The sequence below is a fragment of the Osmerus mordax genome, chromosome 25 (assembly GCF_038355195.1).
Source record: "Osmerus mordax isolate fOsmMor3 chromosome 25, fOsmMor3.pri, whole genome shotgun sequence".
Classification (NCBI taxonomy): domain Eukaryota; kingdom Metazoa; phylum Chordata; class Actinopteri; order Osmeriformes; family Osmeridae; genus Osmerus; species Osmerus mordax.
Genome location: NC_090074.1, coordinates 1,384,986 through 1,402,103, shown reverse-complemented (window position 1 = coordinate 1,402,103; position 17,118 = coordinate 1,384,986). Strand labels below are relative to the sequence as shown.

Here is a 17,118-nt window from a genome sequence, read left to right as displayed (position 1 = left end):
CTGCACGTGAAACATAAACCCACAGGCATATTTCAATTAGCATTAAATGGAAAAATATTATACTATACTTCTGAGTTGTGTCCTATCATTTGGCTGCTTTTAAACATGATCTGATGATTCTGTTCTACCGAATAGTATGTTGCCTCAACTACAATCCACATGAGCACCAAAAAAGTTACACGTTAACACACAGCTGGTTATGAAGGTAAATGATTTACGTCTCGATCAAACCTAGCCCTCGTTGAGTTTACAGTGTATTTTACTCCACAGTCAAACTACAACAGAGGATTTAGGTAACAAGACAAGGATTATCCTTGTCAAGATTGGAGCACGATGTATTTGAATAAAGCTCATTGACTCACTGTACAAATCATTAGTGCACATTTCATACATTTCGTATATTAATCAAGTGCAAGTCCAAACCACTCGGAGAGACATGTTTACCCTGCGGTGAGTACCATAAACATGAATAAAGAAGCGACCAGTGCTTAACAAGTTAATTTGTTGAACAAAAGCTTGTATAGGGCAAGATAAATCCGTGTGTCAACAGCAGCAGACAAGCTGTGCAAGAACACACATGTGGAGAAGTTGACACAAGTGCTAATAAATAGTCCCAGAGCACAACACACACCCTCGGCCTTCTACATCCTTTGAAAGACAGAGCGTTTGGGCTGGTTTGTCCGGACTGCCTGGTGCTTGTTTGCACTATCCGCCCGTGGTCTTTGCATCCCACACCAGACAACAGCAATCAAACGCAGAAAACAATTTCAATGAATCCCAAACATATGAATCTACAGATGGATCTACTGCCGGCAGAGTCGAGCCACGGGGTGCGTTGCGGTGCCTGGGTAGGGTGTACCCTCACAGGCATTGAGGGTACGTACCCTCTCCTACCGAGACCCTATAACAGCCAGGTGAGCAGCGATCAGGGTAGGAGACCCTGTAACAGCCAGGTGAGCAGCGATCAGGGTAGGAGACCCGAGATCCGCCAGGTGGGCAGTGGGACCTGGAAGTGGGCCACGGCTGCCTTCTCTTCCTCGTGGCGTTTCCTCAGGAGGTCCAGCGTGGCCAGCTGGGAGAGGTCGACACCCTCCAGGTAGGAGGCCCGGTCAGAGGAGACCCCCTCGCCCCTCTCCCCCTCCCTGGGCATGGACGGGGGCTTGGAAGGCGGGACTGGCCTGGGAATACTTTTGGCGTACTCCAGAGCCTGAGGCGAGAATTCGGACGTTAAGGTGTTGGAAAGAGACTGTGGACTGTGGTTGAAAAACAAAAGGGGAGGATGAGATTGAGAAGAAAGGCGAAGGGTTTGTGGGGTAGAAACTGTGTGCTCAAGTAGCCTGAGTGCTTTTATGAGTCCAGCTAAGTGGACAAGTGTGCCGTGTTCTTCATCGGTCTATTTAGTGACTTTGATTTTGAACTTAGATTCAAAGGGAATCAAAAACTTTTCAAAAAATTATAAATGCCAATCGTATCTTAACAACCTTGGCAATTCCCACTTTCAATCCATTTTGACATCAAATGTCTTAGACTCGTGTTCAAATGAGAGGTATCTATAGTATTATCCAGCACTTTCTGGAATCCGATCTGGAATTGTTTTGGAGGAAAGCAATCACACAGTATAATAGGTCTGGCCAGAGAACAGAGAAGAATGGATGTGTTCTGAGGTACGGCACTTTCTTATGGGAATGATCTCAATCTCATCCTGCTCGCCTCACAACCGGCTTACACACGTGCTTCACATTGTGTTAAGTCTTTCTTTTGCTAACAACCTCTTTTATCGACTACTGTTCTCAAACACACTCTCTCTCTCCCTCTCACACACACACGTACAAAGTCTCTCTCCCTCTCTCCCTCTCTCCCTCACTCCCTCTCTCACTCTCTCCCTCTCTTCCTCACTCCCTCACTCAGTGTCTCTCTCCCTCTCTCCCTCGATGTCAGTGTCTCTCTCCCTCTCTCCCTCTATGTCAGTCTCTCTCTCTCTCCCTTGATGTCAGTGTCTCTCTCCCTCTATGTCAGTGTCTCTCTCCCTCTATGTCAGTGTCTATTACCTTCTTCCTGGGAACCTCGTCCTTCTTGTCTTGTCCCACTGGCTTCCTGGCTGGTAGGGTCGGCATCCTACTTATCTTCTTATTCTGCTCGCGGATCACATTAGAATACAGCTTCTGTCGTCTCATTTTCTCAACCTGCCGGCGGTGAAAGAGAGAGACAGAGAGGGAGGGAGGGGGAGATTACAAAGAAAGGGTTTAATTAACTGAGCCATTTCTCCCATAAGAGCCTATCTCTCTACACATCCCTCAAGACGGCCTCTTCACAGTAGCCCCGACAGAAACAAACACAACAGACCATTTAGTGGCCCTATCAACATTTACACATATCGCTGACAAATAGGGACGACCCTAGATGCGAACAGGCCTCAATCTTGGTGCAAATTGGCCATACATGCTCACCTCATACACAGGGGGATTAACAAAAGATACATCGTCGCCAAATACCTCTCAACTTCCCAAGGCAGCTCTCATTTGCTTTGTAAATCCAATTTAATCTGTTTGGAATGATACTGGGCTTTAACGAGAGAGAGGGAGAGAGTGTGTGTGTGTGGGGGGGGGGGGGTTAATGGAAGCACAAAGAGACTTGAGGAGCTTCGATGTGATTGGTTGGACTATATGCAATTGGGAGTGAGGCTTCTAATCACAATTCAGTGCTTTCGAAAACTAGTCCTGGAACAATGTATACAACAGAAAAGCAATCACAACGTAACGCCATTCTCCCAATACAAACTGGTCGTGGTCGTTCTTCAGAGGCTGCGTGAGTGCTGATTGGGCGGCGGGTGCTTACTGTCACGTCATCGGCTGTGCAAACAGGCCCAAGGCCTCCCAGCTTCAAGTCCTGCTTCAGGCGCTGGTAGTCTCTCAGCGTGTAGGCCTGACACACACACACACACACACACACACACACACATCCTAAATACGTCTAGAATAACAAAACTGTCACAAGGTCATAAATAACAAGATGACCACACTAACCACACAGCTTGCGTCCGACGCATTCGACTTCTCTCGAAAGAAACACACGTGACTAACAATCACACTCCGATGTGTTGTCCAGCTCCAGATTTCATGTTAGTCTTCACAGAGGACGTGTTTGTGTTGCGTCCCGGAGAGGAGACTCACATAGGCCCCGGGCCTGGGCCCGGCCCCGCCCTCCCAGTCGGCGGGGGTAAGTAGGGCCAGAGCTCTAATCCCTGATGTACATCTGAGGGCCACTCAGCCAGCAATCCACAAGCTGCCCTCAGACAAAAGGGGGCTAATCATTCCAGATAGGACTGGCTGCTTTTAAAAGGCTCAGGTCACTTCAGAATTAGCCATTGGTCATGGACTCGACAGGGTTGCTTTCTGAGGGAGGTTTGTTCCTCCAGACCCCCACCCCTGGTCAGTCACTCCTCTGCTTTCATGCCCCAGACCCTCCCACTGAGCACTGGGCTGGTTTACAAATCTCAGCCTCACTAATCTCGTCAGACATGTGGGCTAACATGATGAGTTTGGGCAGACAGGTGGAAGATGTTGTTAGCTGATGTGAGAATACGCATCGGGAAGACGTGCATGCTGAGTAACTGTTTGGTGAACTACACATCCTCGTTTAAACATACCCGGGCTTAGGAAACGATTCGATCCTGAATGTCTCTCCATTTCAATGCCTACCGATCCGATTTTTCGGACATATGAATGCACCCTAAATAAATAAGTTAAGCTTTTTGTGATTTTAGAATAAAAGGGGTCAGTAGATATGTCTATGGGTTTTGTTTACAGTTTCTTAGCTAGCAGCTTTGTGGGGAGAGAATGGTCGAGTCGCTCTGAGTATTCTCTGAGACACACCTGCTGAGATCAAGCTGGAGATCGACAAAAGAGGCCAAATCATTACATGCAAATTGGCATCTTAAGCAGTGCCTGCACCGTGGAAAATGACTTTTTTCTCTTCTCCCTTAATCACCTTATCCTCTAACACATCTCAAAATGGCTTTCTGGGCCTTGTCTGACATTGGCAACTCATTGCAATTAAGTGCATCTTACAGGAGTTAGACAATTAACCTGATGGTTTGTATCTTAACCACCAAGTAGGCCCCTTTCACAGCCTTCTTGTCTGGGAGCATGTAAAGAGATTACGTCTGACATCAAAGGACGTTTTATTTGCGTAACATGTGCCCCTCTTATAGACTTTTAGGATAAGGGGAAATGGCCATGCAATTATCCAAGTAGCTAAATTGGATAGCGTGGCCCCATCTTGTTTTTGCATTCCGGATGTTTATAGAAACTTAAAAGGAATATAAAAGGAGTATATACAAAGAATACATAACTACAGGTACACACACATACCTTGTAAGTGAGCCTCTCTTTTAGTTGCATTTGTTTCTCCATCTGTGCCAGGTATCCATCTGAACAGCTCCTCTGAACGTTTGTCTTCTGGGTGCCATTTCCCTGCGCCCCTGTAGGCTGTCCTTTCATCAGATGGCCTATAGGGGGCAGCCCTGCCCTGGAGCCTGGCTGATGCTTGTACACAGCAGGTCTGTACTTCTGACTGTCTGCAGGATGCAGGGCACTGCTGTCCACATTAACAATCTGGTTCTGGTTATCAGGACAGGACAGATGCCACCTTGGACTGGTGACCCTGGAACATAGAAACAAAACAACAAAGTCCTTTTAACCGATGACATTTTATATTAGACATAATTACTTTTTTTTAGTAGGCAACAGTAATGATTAAGGTTGAAGTCTTGCTACTAAGAATACTGATGTTTGCCTAAGATCAGCAGTAATAATTACACAACAGATACAAAAGATTCAAGTGCAGTCACGCAGCATGAACCGGCATGAACACCAGAGGAGTGAGGTGGAGAGGCCACGCCAGGCTGACCTGGTGCTGCCGTCTCCTGGCCATCCTGCTGGAGAGCCCCCCTGGCTCCAGACGGGCCAGACGCTCGGCTCAGCAGCCATCCCTACCCCGAAGGGACTTGGCCTGGCTGGGACGCCAAGCCTGGGCAGGGGCACCAGGGCTGGAGGGGAGAGGGGCCCAGGGCTGGCAGCCAGCGTGACCCCGTGGTAGGGGACCGGGAGAGGGGCATGGAGGTGTCTTGTCAGGGGCAAGCTGGAGGAGTGTGAGAGAATGTGAGGGCCTCCAGGGGAGGTTGAGGTGAGGTCCTGTCTGCTCTGGTGGAGGAGGGGGAGGAGGTCAGAGGAGGAGTGCAGGTTGATGTGGAGGTGGACTGAGGGTGCGGGGTGGGTCTGGAGTCCAGGGTGTGAGGGTGAGGTGCCGGAGAAAGTGGAGTGTGTTTCACTGAGGGTTTGTGGGGATGGATGGGAGGGTTGTGGGAAGTTGGGGTGAGACCGGGGGTGAGGCTGGAGTTGGGGCTGGGGCAGGGGCCTGGCTGTGGGTTCGGAGGTCGGGGGGCTCAGACGGTCTCCATGCCTGGCTTGGCCCCCCGGAGCTGCAGGTCTCTTCTCCGGGGGATTTCCTCTCCACTGGGCTTTCTTCTGGGTCACCTGCGGTGGGGGTGGAGGTGGGATTATGTCAGTAATACTCCAGCTTCTGCATCTGCAGGGACACATCAACTCACAAAATAACCCTCGACGTGGCGCAAGACAAATCAACGAGGGTTAACGGATAATATCCAATTCCTTTTTAAATAATTTGCGATTCGTGACTGGTAAACGAAAAACAAAAATGTATCTTGTGTAACTATTAATCCTACAACCTTTCTCTAGTTAGGTTTGTTTTTCTATGGCCCAGGGATATACTGTGTGTGATGGTAACCCTCCAGGTTTCACCCTATCCTCCTGGATGATTTGTACATGCCTCATGAAATGCTGTTTTGGATGTAAGGACCATCACTGCTTCATCGGGATCTCATCAACAACAGCGACTCCAAAGAAAAACATATCTGAAGTGGTAGACTGACAATACACTGTTTAGCTTCCCCTCTTTGATGTCACTAGCTTTTGAGTCAATTGCTAACCTGACAACTTATTTTGCATTGCTGCGAAATTCACAAATTCACCTTTCAAAGGAAACTCATTTCAGGGATATGAGAACAAAGAATGAAGAGTCGATGAAGACGAGGTTATCTTAGAAAAGTATTTTGTTTTTTTTCTGAGGTATTCTATTGATCTTTCAGTTTAGTAATCCTCTTGCTTTATGAGTCTTTGCAGACCACTAGCAGACAAGTACATTAAGGGTTTGTTTGCTTGTCTTAAGGCTTGAAGTTAGCATTTATGTTCCTTCAACTGATTGGACAGGCGCATAACATTTTTTTAAATCATTTTCACCTGGTTTCCGGTACAGGATTTAAAAAACAGTTCTGCTTTGGACATGGACCATCTTAAAAACAATATTAATGAAAATATTAGACACAAGCTCCTGAAACAGATCACCGTACCATGCGTTTCAAGTGAATGAGAGACTTTCTCAAAAGGACACTTAAACAAATGCATTTCGAATCATCCTTCCACAAGGGGCATCATCTGTTCATACTTTGACATGGCAGGAAACCCGGGATGATAAGAGTCCAACCCAATGAAAAAAAATGTAAGTGCTGCCGTATGGCTGTTGTCATGGCCGAAGGGGGGGGGGGGGGGGAGCAGGGTTGTTGTGCAACGCCTGAGCTTCTCTCTGCATGGCCTGTCCAAATTACACCGCCCGGCTCCGGGACCTGTGGCTCTGCATCTAATGCCTCTGATTTAGCAAACACCAGCTTTCCCCCATTCTAATGGGAAAATATATACACTCCTCTGCCTGTCAGCATTAGGGCGACCGCTCAAGTGCTCAAAATAATGATGCTTCTCCATTCTCCCTCCTTTTGCCCGCTCGCCCAGGTTTCTTTTCAAGGCGTCTCCGCCGGCGCCCATTGTGTCTCGACAACTCTATCGGATATTTGTGTTGTGTCCGTCGCCGGGGGGAAAATGAAATATCCCAGATGATGGTGCGCCTGCTGTGCAGACGTTTTCATCTTGAATGGGAAGCCCTCGCTGGCAGTTAAGGCAGCAAAACAAACACACACATCACACATGGTACACGCACACATTCCACATGGTACACACACACACACACACAAACACACACCCAAACAAACAAACAAACAAACACACACACCACACACACACAAAATTGCACCTAAACAAACACACACCACACACAAACACGCACCCAAACAAACACACACACCACACACACACAAACGAACACAAAGGACAGGGGAGGGTTGAATGAGATCAATAAAGAGAACCGGAGTGAAGGGGCCCTACCCTCAGTTGTCGGGCCTGCAGCAGCCACCTCAGTTCTGGGTCTGGACTGTCCTCCAGACCCCCCTCCATGCTCCCAGCGGTGGTAATCTCATCTGATGCATCCGTCACCTTTACACACAGGGACAGAAAAGACTTGAGGTGAGAGACAAAAGGCAGCGAGACGAAGAGGGGAAAACAGACCTGACAATGAGAGGAGTGAGCACTTCTGAGAGGGCAACCTTAAAATCAGTTAATGGGAAGATTCTCATTCCCATACATTCACATCAGTAGGTATTGAAGGGAGCAAATAGGGGGTGAATATACGTAAAATTATGTTGATATACCTAATTCTAATTAAATAGGCCTAATTACTTAACCGGGTGCATTACTTCACAACAAAACAGTCCTGCTACATCGTTACAATAGAATCCCCTATTTTAACTATTTACCCCACGAAACAACCAAACCGGCAGAATTATCAGCGAAAATATGTCACCTCCGCTTCCCAGTGTCTGTCGTGTAAAACCATTCGAGTACTGCTCCCATTAGTCAGTCCACTCTGTACTTTAACCTTCTCAATCCCCCTCACGTTACATCAATTCCTCTATTCAATTTTTCCTAATGCACCCATAGCCGTCGAGAAAATATCTTCCCCTAATGCCATAATGAAAATCATTTTGTTAACTTTGGCCAATACCCCCTCAGGCGCCAGGGACAATCTCAGGGGATCGATGCCATCGACGGCGTGAGGAGTTACTTGTTGAATTCCGCTAATTCTGCTAGCATGAATAGGGTAAGGTCACGGAGAGAGGGTGAATCGAGTTGTAATATATCCATCAATAAGCGCTCAGTCCTGCTGTTCCATCTATCTGCTGAAAGGCCAGGTACAGATAGTACTCAGCCTCGCTGTCCTCTCCAGCTAAAGGACAGCGTTGCACACAATGATACCTAAAAGCTAATAAAAAAATAAAAAAAGGAAATAGAATTTTTTTCGTTTTGACCTCAAGCGGCGTGGCGTGCCTGCAATGTAGTTTTCAAAATGCTGGACACAAAATGTCAAATTGTGTAATGAAAAGAATGACTCATGTAAAAAATTTGGAAAAGTAGTTGGAAATTAAACGTTTCAGAAGATTTATTGGCATCTCAATATGATAAAAACACATCATTTTATATAACCACACATCAGAGAAAAGGCCGTGCTCACATCAACATGGGGATCTTAGCGCAGGCTCTATGTTGTGGTTGGCTGCAGTCTATGATGAACATAGGGGAAAGTCAGGTGGCTGAGCGGTGAGGGAGTCGGGCTAGTAATCCGAAGGTTGCCAGTACGATTCCCGGTCATGCAAACTGACGTTGTGTCCTTGGGCAAGGCACTTCACCCTACTTGCCTCGGGGAATGTCCCAGTACTTACTATAAGTCGCTCTGGATAAGAGCGTCTGCTAAATGTAAACATGAAGTCACATACCAACCCTGTGCTTCCCAGCTTGATGGCTGCCAGATCGGTGGATTTGCACTTTTTATTTTATACTTGCTGCTTTATTGTCTTCAGCCTGTGGTCTGCACCTCGATCTGCTCCTTCCAAAGTGTCTTATATGTTGTTCTCTCTGAGTTCTCTTTGTTTTCTTAGAGGGTTTTAGGTTGAAAATGTGAAATCATCCAAGCAATTAAAATATAATTTGATATTTATTAGATTACTACTGAGGCTGCCTGATGACCAGTTGTTCTCCAGGTGGGACAGTGTTTAGGTGTCCTCTCACACACCCAAACTTGGCATTGGTGTAACAGCTGCGTGTTTGTGTGTGTGTATCTGAGCAACAGGTGTCAGTGACTTCACTACGGACATCACACACACACACACACACCCCTTCCCTCCAGGGCAAGACCCAACTACAACCTATGCCAGTGCCCCCTGCCTTTGCCTTTTGTCACCCATTATAAAAATCCCAATCAATTGGAGCAAATGATCAAGCATTTTGAGCATCATAAGCTGTGTAATATCTATTCTGCGAAATTGGGGCCCATAATTGGCTCTCGGCTAGACGATGTCACAACAAAGTCAGAGCAATCGTGGGCAAAGCCCCCAGCCAGGACGGGGAAACATCAGCTTTTCGCAATGATGACTTCAAAGGGTCCGTGGATCTTGAATTGCATTTGGTTGCTATTGTGGCCAGCCCAGGCAATCTTGATTAGGTGTTTACACTGAGATAGGGTATACAGTGCCAGAGAGCCTCCCTGGAGCTTTGGTCTAAAGCTATTAAGAGATTGTACATTATGTTCCCTGGCTTTGAAGTGAGGGTCTGGGAGATGAGCAGAGGCTGTGGCTGAGTGCAATGGCAGAAGATTGCTCCGCTACTTCTGTCTTTATCAAAGGAGGCCCTGTTGCCGAACACCACCGCTGCCGCCACTCCTGCGCTCACAGGAGCTCAAAAGTTGCCGCATTAGGAGATTGTGTACATTTAATAATGCGGCTAATTATAGCAAGTTGGTTTCAGAACTCCACTCCCGTCAAAGAGCAAATGGGAGCCCCTTTAGAGAGAGAGGCAGAGCGAGCTGTGCTTAGCCGGGCCGGGATAATGATGGGGAAACAGATGTGATTTTGTTGTGGGAATTGTTCTCTTTTAAAAGGACATGGTGAACAAAGAAGGCAAATGAAGGCTGTCTCAAACGGGAGCATGCAGACATGAAGCCTGATCAGAAACTGTGTTTAATTCAGATATGCGGGGCTGCTCTCTTCTGATTGCACCAATCCCTCTTTGGACGGGTTACATAAGGAACTAATATAGCTGCACAAGAACGAATGTTTGAGAGACTATTTTGATAAGTTCTAATCTCAATTCGAAAGAAAAACTGAAAACATTTGAACATCCAATTTACCAGTATTATATCTGTTTGACTACAAGTATTATAAATTTGGATCAATCTCAAACAATCTCAATCTCTGTACTAAAACGGGCTTTAATGCAGGGTTTGGTATACAACACTTGGAAAGAAAACAAGTTAAAAAGAGGAACAAAAACAAAAAAAACAAAATTAAGAAAAACAATCCTGTTTGGAAGTATGCTTTCTGTCCGTCTGTGTGTGAAAGCATTACACGCAAATTTCACCCCATTTGCAAATAAACGTCCTACAACAGTGCCGCATGCACATCACCCCTCTTTTAAGCTGCGCGTGTTGGGAAGAAGACGTGGCGATGGGAAACTAATAAGCTAATTCAGGAGACACTGAGACAACAGACGGCACTGAAGGAGGAATAGGGCTTAATATCCCACAATACTAACAGCCCTTCACTATGCAAATGTGGGTGATATAGGGCTAAGACATTGTGGCAGGGCCAGGGCTCAGATGGGCTGGGGAAAAAGGTTTGGGATATTACAGACATATGCCCCAGAGACATGGAGAGAGGGGACACAGGCCACCTAGGCCAATTATGTCCGTGTGCCAGGTGCAGGGATATCTAAGAGGCTATTGGTAACCCGTCTTCTCTGATGTCCTTAATAGCTACTGTTGTACAGATCAACTCATAATAGGCACTGCATAGACACACAGGGCTGCCTTCCACTTGGTAGAGGGGGGGAACAGCCAATTGAAAGCGAGATTGCTGCTCTGCCAAATTAATTTTCCAAACTGGATCCATGTTCACTGGATGTCGCAGACAAAGTCAAAAGGAAAAATACATGTCCAGTTAACAAACGGAGGAGTCTGTGTTCATATTAAGGTTTGGGGAAGTACGACATCTTGCCGTCACTGACGGATAACAATGTACACCTCGGTATGGCTAAATATTTGAAATGATTACAATTACTAGGCTATTTACAATGAGTGGTAGGCCACAGTGAAACCTTTAAACATGTTTTTTAAACGTTTGACATTTAGCAGACGGTTATTCAAACCGACCTACAAGAGCGTGTTTTCATAGTCATTGTCAGTAGAGGAAAGTGAAATCAGTGACACAATGCTGGATCAAACACACACACACACACACACACACACACACACACACACATACACACGAGGCGAGGGAGCTGGTAAATATTGAGTCAATAACATAGGTAACAATAGTGATGGCTCAGAATGGATTTTCCAGGAATCTAATTAATGAAGTAAAAACCTGTGGAACAGCATCATATGCTGAATCATTTTATCTTTAACCATCTTTCAATATCAAAATATTGTTGTCTTATAGAAGCACTTAATCACTACTGTGCTTCTAATCCTGGGACCAGCCTAAGCTTAACAGTAGCCTATAACACTTGAGCACAAGTGTGATATCCTGTGTATCGAATTCATGTAACTGAAAATTGCAAATGTTTATAGGGTACATTATAAAAAAGAACTACCGATCTTAATGGACCTGTATAAAGTATACTGGTATAAATGTATCGGTATAAAAGGTAATATAAATTTAATGTAATGTTTGTATATTTTTTACCCCATATTCTAATATTTTTCCCTCTCGTGATAACAATGTTATGGCCACATCCATATCTGTCTCAAAAAAGAGTTGTTCACAAGCCAAACAAATCTCTCAGTTGTAAAGACCAGTTTTCAGACCTTGGGCATGTTGTTGCAAAATATTAACCAATCGAAGGAGTTAAACTGTACATAACGATTGATACAGATGATGGGTTTGAGTTTTTACTATGCTTGTGCAGTCCCTAGTGGCTACTTTGTGCACTGCAGAAATGTTGAATGGAAGAGGAAAAGGAAGTACTAGTAAAAGATAAACTAGGAGAGAATGAATGAACAGAAAGATGAAGTCAGACCATTAACATGTGGGAAGTGGACACCAACAAAATCTGTAGAAGATGGATGCCTATCAACACCGGCTGCTAAAATCACGTACCTGAGTCGAGGTGTCCGATTTCTCTCCCTTCTGTGAATGGGCCTTCAGATAAGAACCACCTGACTTGGCTGCTTGGATTCCCAGAGTGGTTCTGTTCCGTTCGATAATGTCCTCCTTGGGTTTATCCTTCATTGTCTTTGACACTTGCTGTGGACCTTTTTGTCTGGGAGAATACTGCTTCTCACCCGCTGTTCCACCTGCCTGTGCCTCCCGTTGTAGCTCGTAGCACGTCTGAAACTCTTGGCCGCGTCTGTCACGTGTCACGCTGTCCTGCTCTGGCTCAGGAGAGCTGCACGGGTTGTGGTCGGGGTGTGTCGAGTTCATCCCAACTTGTTTGACTTGGTCGTTCCTGTGTCGAGTTCTGCTGCCGTTTCCTTCTGAGGGTGTATTGGTTGGTAAGTGTTTGGAATCCCTTGGTCCGGCTGTGACATTGTGGTTAGATGGTACATAAAGGTGGTGGGGTAACAGCGGTGGATTCTCTCTGGTAGCCTTCATCTCTTGTGGATGCAGGTGGTAAGATTCGAAGTGGTGTTGAGTCGCTAACTGGTTACCCATCATATCTGGAGTCGCGTTCTCTGATAGAACAGGGTTTCTGACGATAGCGTAGCTATAGCCTCCTCTGGTAGAACGACCCTCTCTGTCACTGTGGCTCTCTTCCGACCTCTCTTCCATATTTTGGGGACGATGGACGTCGTGTAACCTCCCAGCCTCCCTCAGGTTGGTTCTCCAGTTGGGGTCGTAGCGCAGATCTGAATACCTGTCTCTGGGACACAACGAGATTTACAAAGGAGATGAGGCACACGTTAATGTCAATACTGTGCTACGCTATGTGATGCTCAACTCAACAAGCAGGCCAATGGGAAATGAAAACATATGGGAAGTGATGGTTATGACTTTAAACGAATAATATCAAAGTGAATAACTATATGGTTGTTATTTTGCCAATTATAAATGCATTACCGGGGCCTTACTTTCAGAAAACCAGTGTGCGGCATACTCGGAGGTCGAAAGACCAAGAGGTGTCACACCTGACTGAGATTGATGCCCTCTAACAATTAGAGCCTCAGCCTTATTTGGACACAACAAAACGATCTAGCAAATAGAATCAGACGCCACTCTTCATGAGCCTGCATTTATGGATAATCTTCATGTGTTCACTTCCTCATTCGCTAATGAGGGGGCGGAAAAGGACTGCTCCCTAGCTATGGTTCACAAATGGCAATTTTCGGCTTATAAAATGGCCTGAAATTGCTGTCTAATGTGCGCCTTCTGACAGTGATGAAAAGATCTCATTATAATAATTAGCCCGTGGTTCCTTTGTTGTGCTGCCTGGAGAACGAGCCGAGAGTCCTGCTCATGTCCTGATGCCTACTAGGTGTAGGGCACTTCACTCGATGAGGGCGAAAGGGTAAGGGGTGGCTCTGTAATGACTCAACATGGAACGAGCGGGAGAATGCATTAGTTACACAGCTGCCAGGGTGCACGGGGCCCACGGTGTGAAACACAGCGAGCCTTTATGCCGCAGCCCAGATACAGACCGCCGAAAACAAAAGACGAAGGAGTTGCCTTCAAGGAAATGCGGCCGAAACAGAACAGGGAAGTTGCAAACTGTTTATAGAAAATACTCAATACTCGAAAGGTGGTCATTCTTTACCAGGGTTTTGGTAACATTGGCGGAGAGCTGAGAGAAATGTTTAATAGAATGATGAATAGAATTGCTTAAATGGGAATCTTCTGCTTGAATGAGGGGTATCCATGAGTGTGAATTGTGAAATGCCCACTGTTGTGGAAAGGACGCATCCAGCTTTGAGTATCTGTCAATAGTAAGGGGTCTATAAAATTAGATGCTGGGGGGGAAAAACTGTTTTCACCACACTCTCTGAAATGGAGCCTTTGTGAGGACACATCATGGTCATTTTCTCTGAAACAATGTAGGTGTGAAGTGGGTCCTCTCTCGCAGCACATCTATCTGCACAGGCTGCAACAATGGGAGAATGCCCAGTCTGTTTTGGGGGGGCTGGTTAGGAAATGACACTGAGTACAAGAGAGAGCAAAAACAGATGTGGGATCCTCCACTCTTCAGATTTCTGTATCTGCCTCTCGAGAGACGAGAGGTTTTTCTGTTGCGTTAGCGATGATGCTACGCTAATAGACGTAGGAGTGACCGCTTATTATGATAGGGCCAAACAAAACGTAAATCTAATTTCCCTTAAATTAGAGCAGTTACTCTGAAAGTCCCCAAATTACCCATCCTCTTTTCTACAGTGAATAGGCAGAGCCAACGCCTTCATTGTATCCAAAGACCGCCATGGCTCTATTGTTGACAGATGAATGGAAGTTATTAATCTGTTTTCTTTCATGTGCAGTTCGCCAGGAGAATGTTTGATTGTTGCAGGACCCCACGTTGTACTGTACATAGGCCTAAACTTAATTAACCAGGATAATTGTGACATTTCAATGAGGAACATTCACTTGATGGTAAATTACTTTATAATAGCATAATTCTATTAAATTGTTTCGATTTTGTAGAAATTAACATAAAGAAGACATGCTACGATGTGACTATTTGTTTTAGATATAATAGTTTGAAAAGAGTCACATGTGACAAAAACTGTTGAATATGTTGAAACATACGTTTCTATTTAGATAAATTTGACAAAATAATTGCATTCACATTAGTCTAATTGTCAGCTCAATAAGGGTTAGGTGATGTCCTCAAACTAGCAGTCAAGAAGCTGCAGGTAAAAAATGTTTATGACCTTGCTGCCATCTACTGGATCAATTTGGTGTAACCTTGATATCTTGCTGCCAGAAAGATCGAAAAATAAAACGTTATTGATCCCGAGGAGAAATTACAATGACCTACCAATAAATTTCAAGACGTTTCAAAACTTTTTTTTTTATGACTTTTTCAGCCTTTAAAAACTTTTTTTTCCCCACATACACAGTGAAGTGTATTTCATGTGAATGTTTCCCCACAGGACAGGTGAAGTGAAAGGACAGGATGAAACGGGAGAGGAGAACAGTCAAGCCTTAGAACAGGGTACATGCTCTAGGCTAGAGTACAGTAAAGTAGAGTATAGTAAAGTCATCAATAATGTATTCATCAATGATGCAAACTTTTTTTTTTCGAAAATATAGTTTCAACCTCTCAAAACTTTTTCAAAATATTTTGAAAAAACTTTCAAAACTTTTTTTTTGCTCACATACATAGTGAAAGGAGATGATATAGGGAGGAGTGGGGAGTTGAGAACCGAGAAGCCTTTAGAGCAGAGCAGGACAACCATGATACTTTTGGGACGTCTATTATTGTGTATGTCAGCTTCAGTGCAAGAACACACAGGCTTTTCTACGGCTCAACTGAGTGAATTTACCTCGTCACTTCGGTGTCATCCATCTGATGATTATCAGGGAACTGAATGCTGGAGACCGGACTATAATTCCTCTGGTCTGGTCTGTGTGTGGATACTTCCAGACTATCATACACATCCAAACATTCCTCCCCCTGTTCTTTATAATCCACGTCTTGTTTTTCCATCTGTTTTGAAACGGCTGGGTCGACATCATCTTTGGGCTGTGTCACCACCTCGACGTGGCCGTTAATCCGCTTGAGGAGCGCTTGTTGATACGCCCTTTCCTCGGCCAAGCTTTCCGTGTCAGACTCGTTGGAGTCCCAAATATTGAGGCTGACATTTTGTACAGGTGAAACGACCCGTCTTTGTTTCTCCTTAAACCTTTCATGGGTCTTTCCCTGCTCGTGTTCTTGAACGTGGTCCATATTTGTCTTATTTTTCAGGTGACCGGGAAGAAATGAGCTTGTGTTTGTGTCGAGGGTGATGGGCTGCCGTGTTGGTGACTTGCTGCTGGTTCTCTGCATTAAAAGAGGTAAATCTGTTGTAAGAACGTGGCTACTGTACTCGTTTGACAGTTCTTTCAAATAAGTAATAGATGCCCGCTCAGCCGAGTTGCCAACTAAATATTCGAGTGTTATTCGTCAAACGTATTTGGTCAAATAACTGAGGCTGATTTAATTCAACTTTTATTCTATGGTTTAAAGCCACGACACCACCGACATATGAATGAATGTGTGTAAGGAATGCTTTGACTAGCTGAACGTAGCACGGATTCTAATTGCAAGCGCAAACTAGTCTCGCTAGCCTAAACCACATAACATCTGGCTACATTCTAAGGCTATACATCCATAGCTTGTTTTCTTAACAACTTTCACACGTTACACATTGACATGCGTTTGAAATGACACCCATTCCGAAGCTCTATTAGTCTAGTAAACGAGTGTCACATGAAACAATACAAAACAATCACCATTGTGCTCGAAATAGAGAGCTAAAGGTACTTACCTTTATTAGTGTGTACTTGTGAGTCGTGTAACCATGGGAACCTAAACACATACACGAGGCAGTCCTGCGGCTGCGCAGTGGTGACTCGAGCGCTTTCAGATTGTTCATCCAAAATAGTGGCCCTTTCGAGTCGACTTGACATCAGCACGAGCAGAACACTATAACGAACAGAAAATCATGAATAATGGCTAATGAAAGGTGTGCTGTACAACATACCAATATTTCTGTAGGGTTTGTTTGAAAAAAACATTTGGAGTTGGCAGTTGACGGAAATTTGAGTAAAAAGGCGTTTGGAATCAGTGTTTCATTGACCTAACCAGAAACCTCATGAGCGGATTCTGGAGGCGCGTGTCGAACTGTAAAGCGTACACATGACATATGCTGTCTGCATATCAGGCAATAAACAATACATCTCAGCTCGCTTGATCTACAAATTCTATGGTGCATCTTTAGACGTTATACAGCAGAGGGAGCTATCTGACCATAAAAAAATATATATATTCTAATCTATTGCGCTGTTCCAGATCCACAAATTAGATATCAACTATTGCTTTGTTGTAATTTGGTGCTGGCCTGTGTGAAGGATAGAAAACATGTGATTTTCATAGATTTAGTGAAATGACAGCTTGTTTACCAGTAGGTTTT

The 17,118-nt window shown here is 45.0% G+C and overlaps 1 protein-coding gene across 1 annotated transcript; it reads right to left on the bottom strand.

Moving 5' to 3' along the window:
- Nucleotides 1-964: 964 nt before the first annotated feature.
- Nucleotides 965-15,893, bottom strand: jhy (junctional cadherin complex regulator). The gene is made up of 8 exons (XM_067228578.1): nucleotides 15,490-15,893; nucleotides 12,116-12,878; nucleotides 7,293-7,400; nucleotides 4,909-5,534; nucleotides 4,371-4,662; nucleotides 2,836-2,922; nucleotides 2,049-2,183; nucleotides 965-1,207 (listed from the first exon to the last, which is right to left on the bottom strand). The coding sequence occupies exons 1-8, from the start codon at nucleotides 15,891-15,893 to the stop codon at nucleotides 965-967; spliced, it is 2,658 nt and encodes an 885-aa protein (XP_067084679.1).
- Between the last annotated feature and the right edge of the window lie 1,225 nt (nucleotides 15,894-17,118).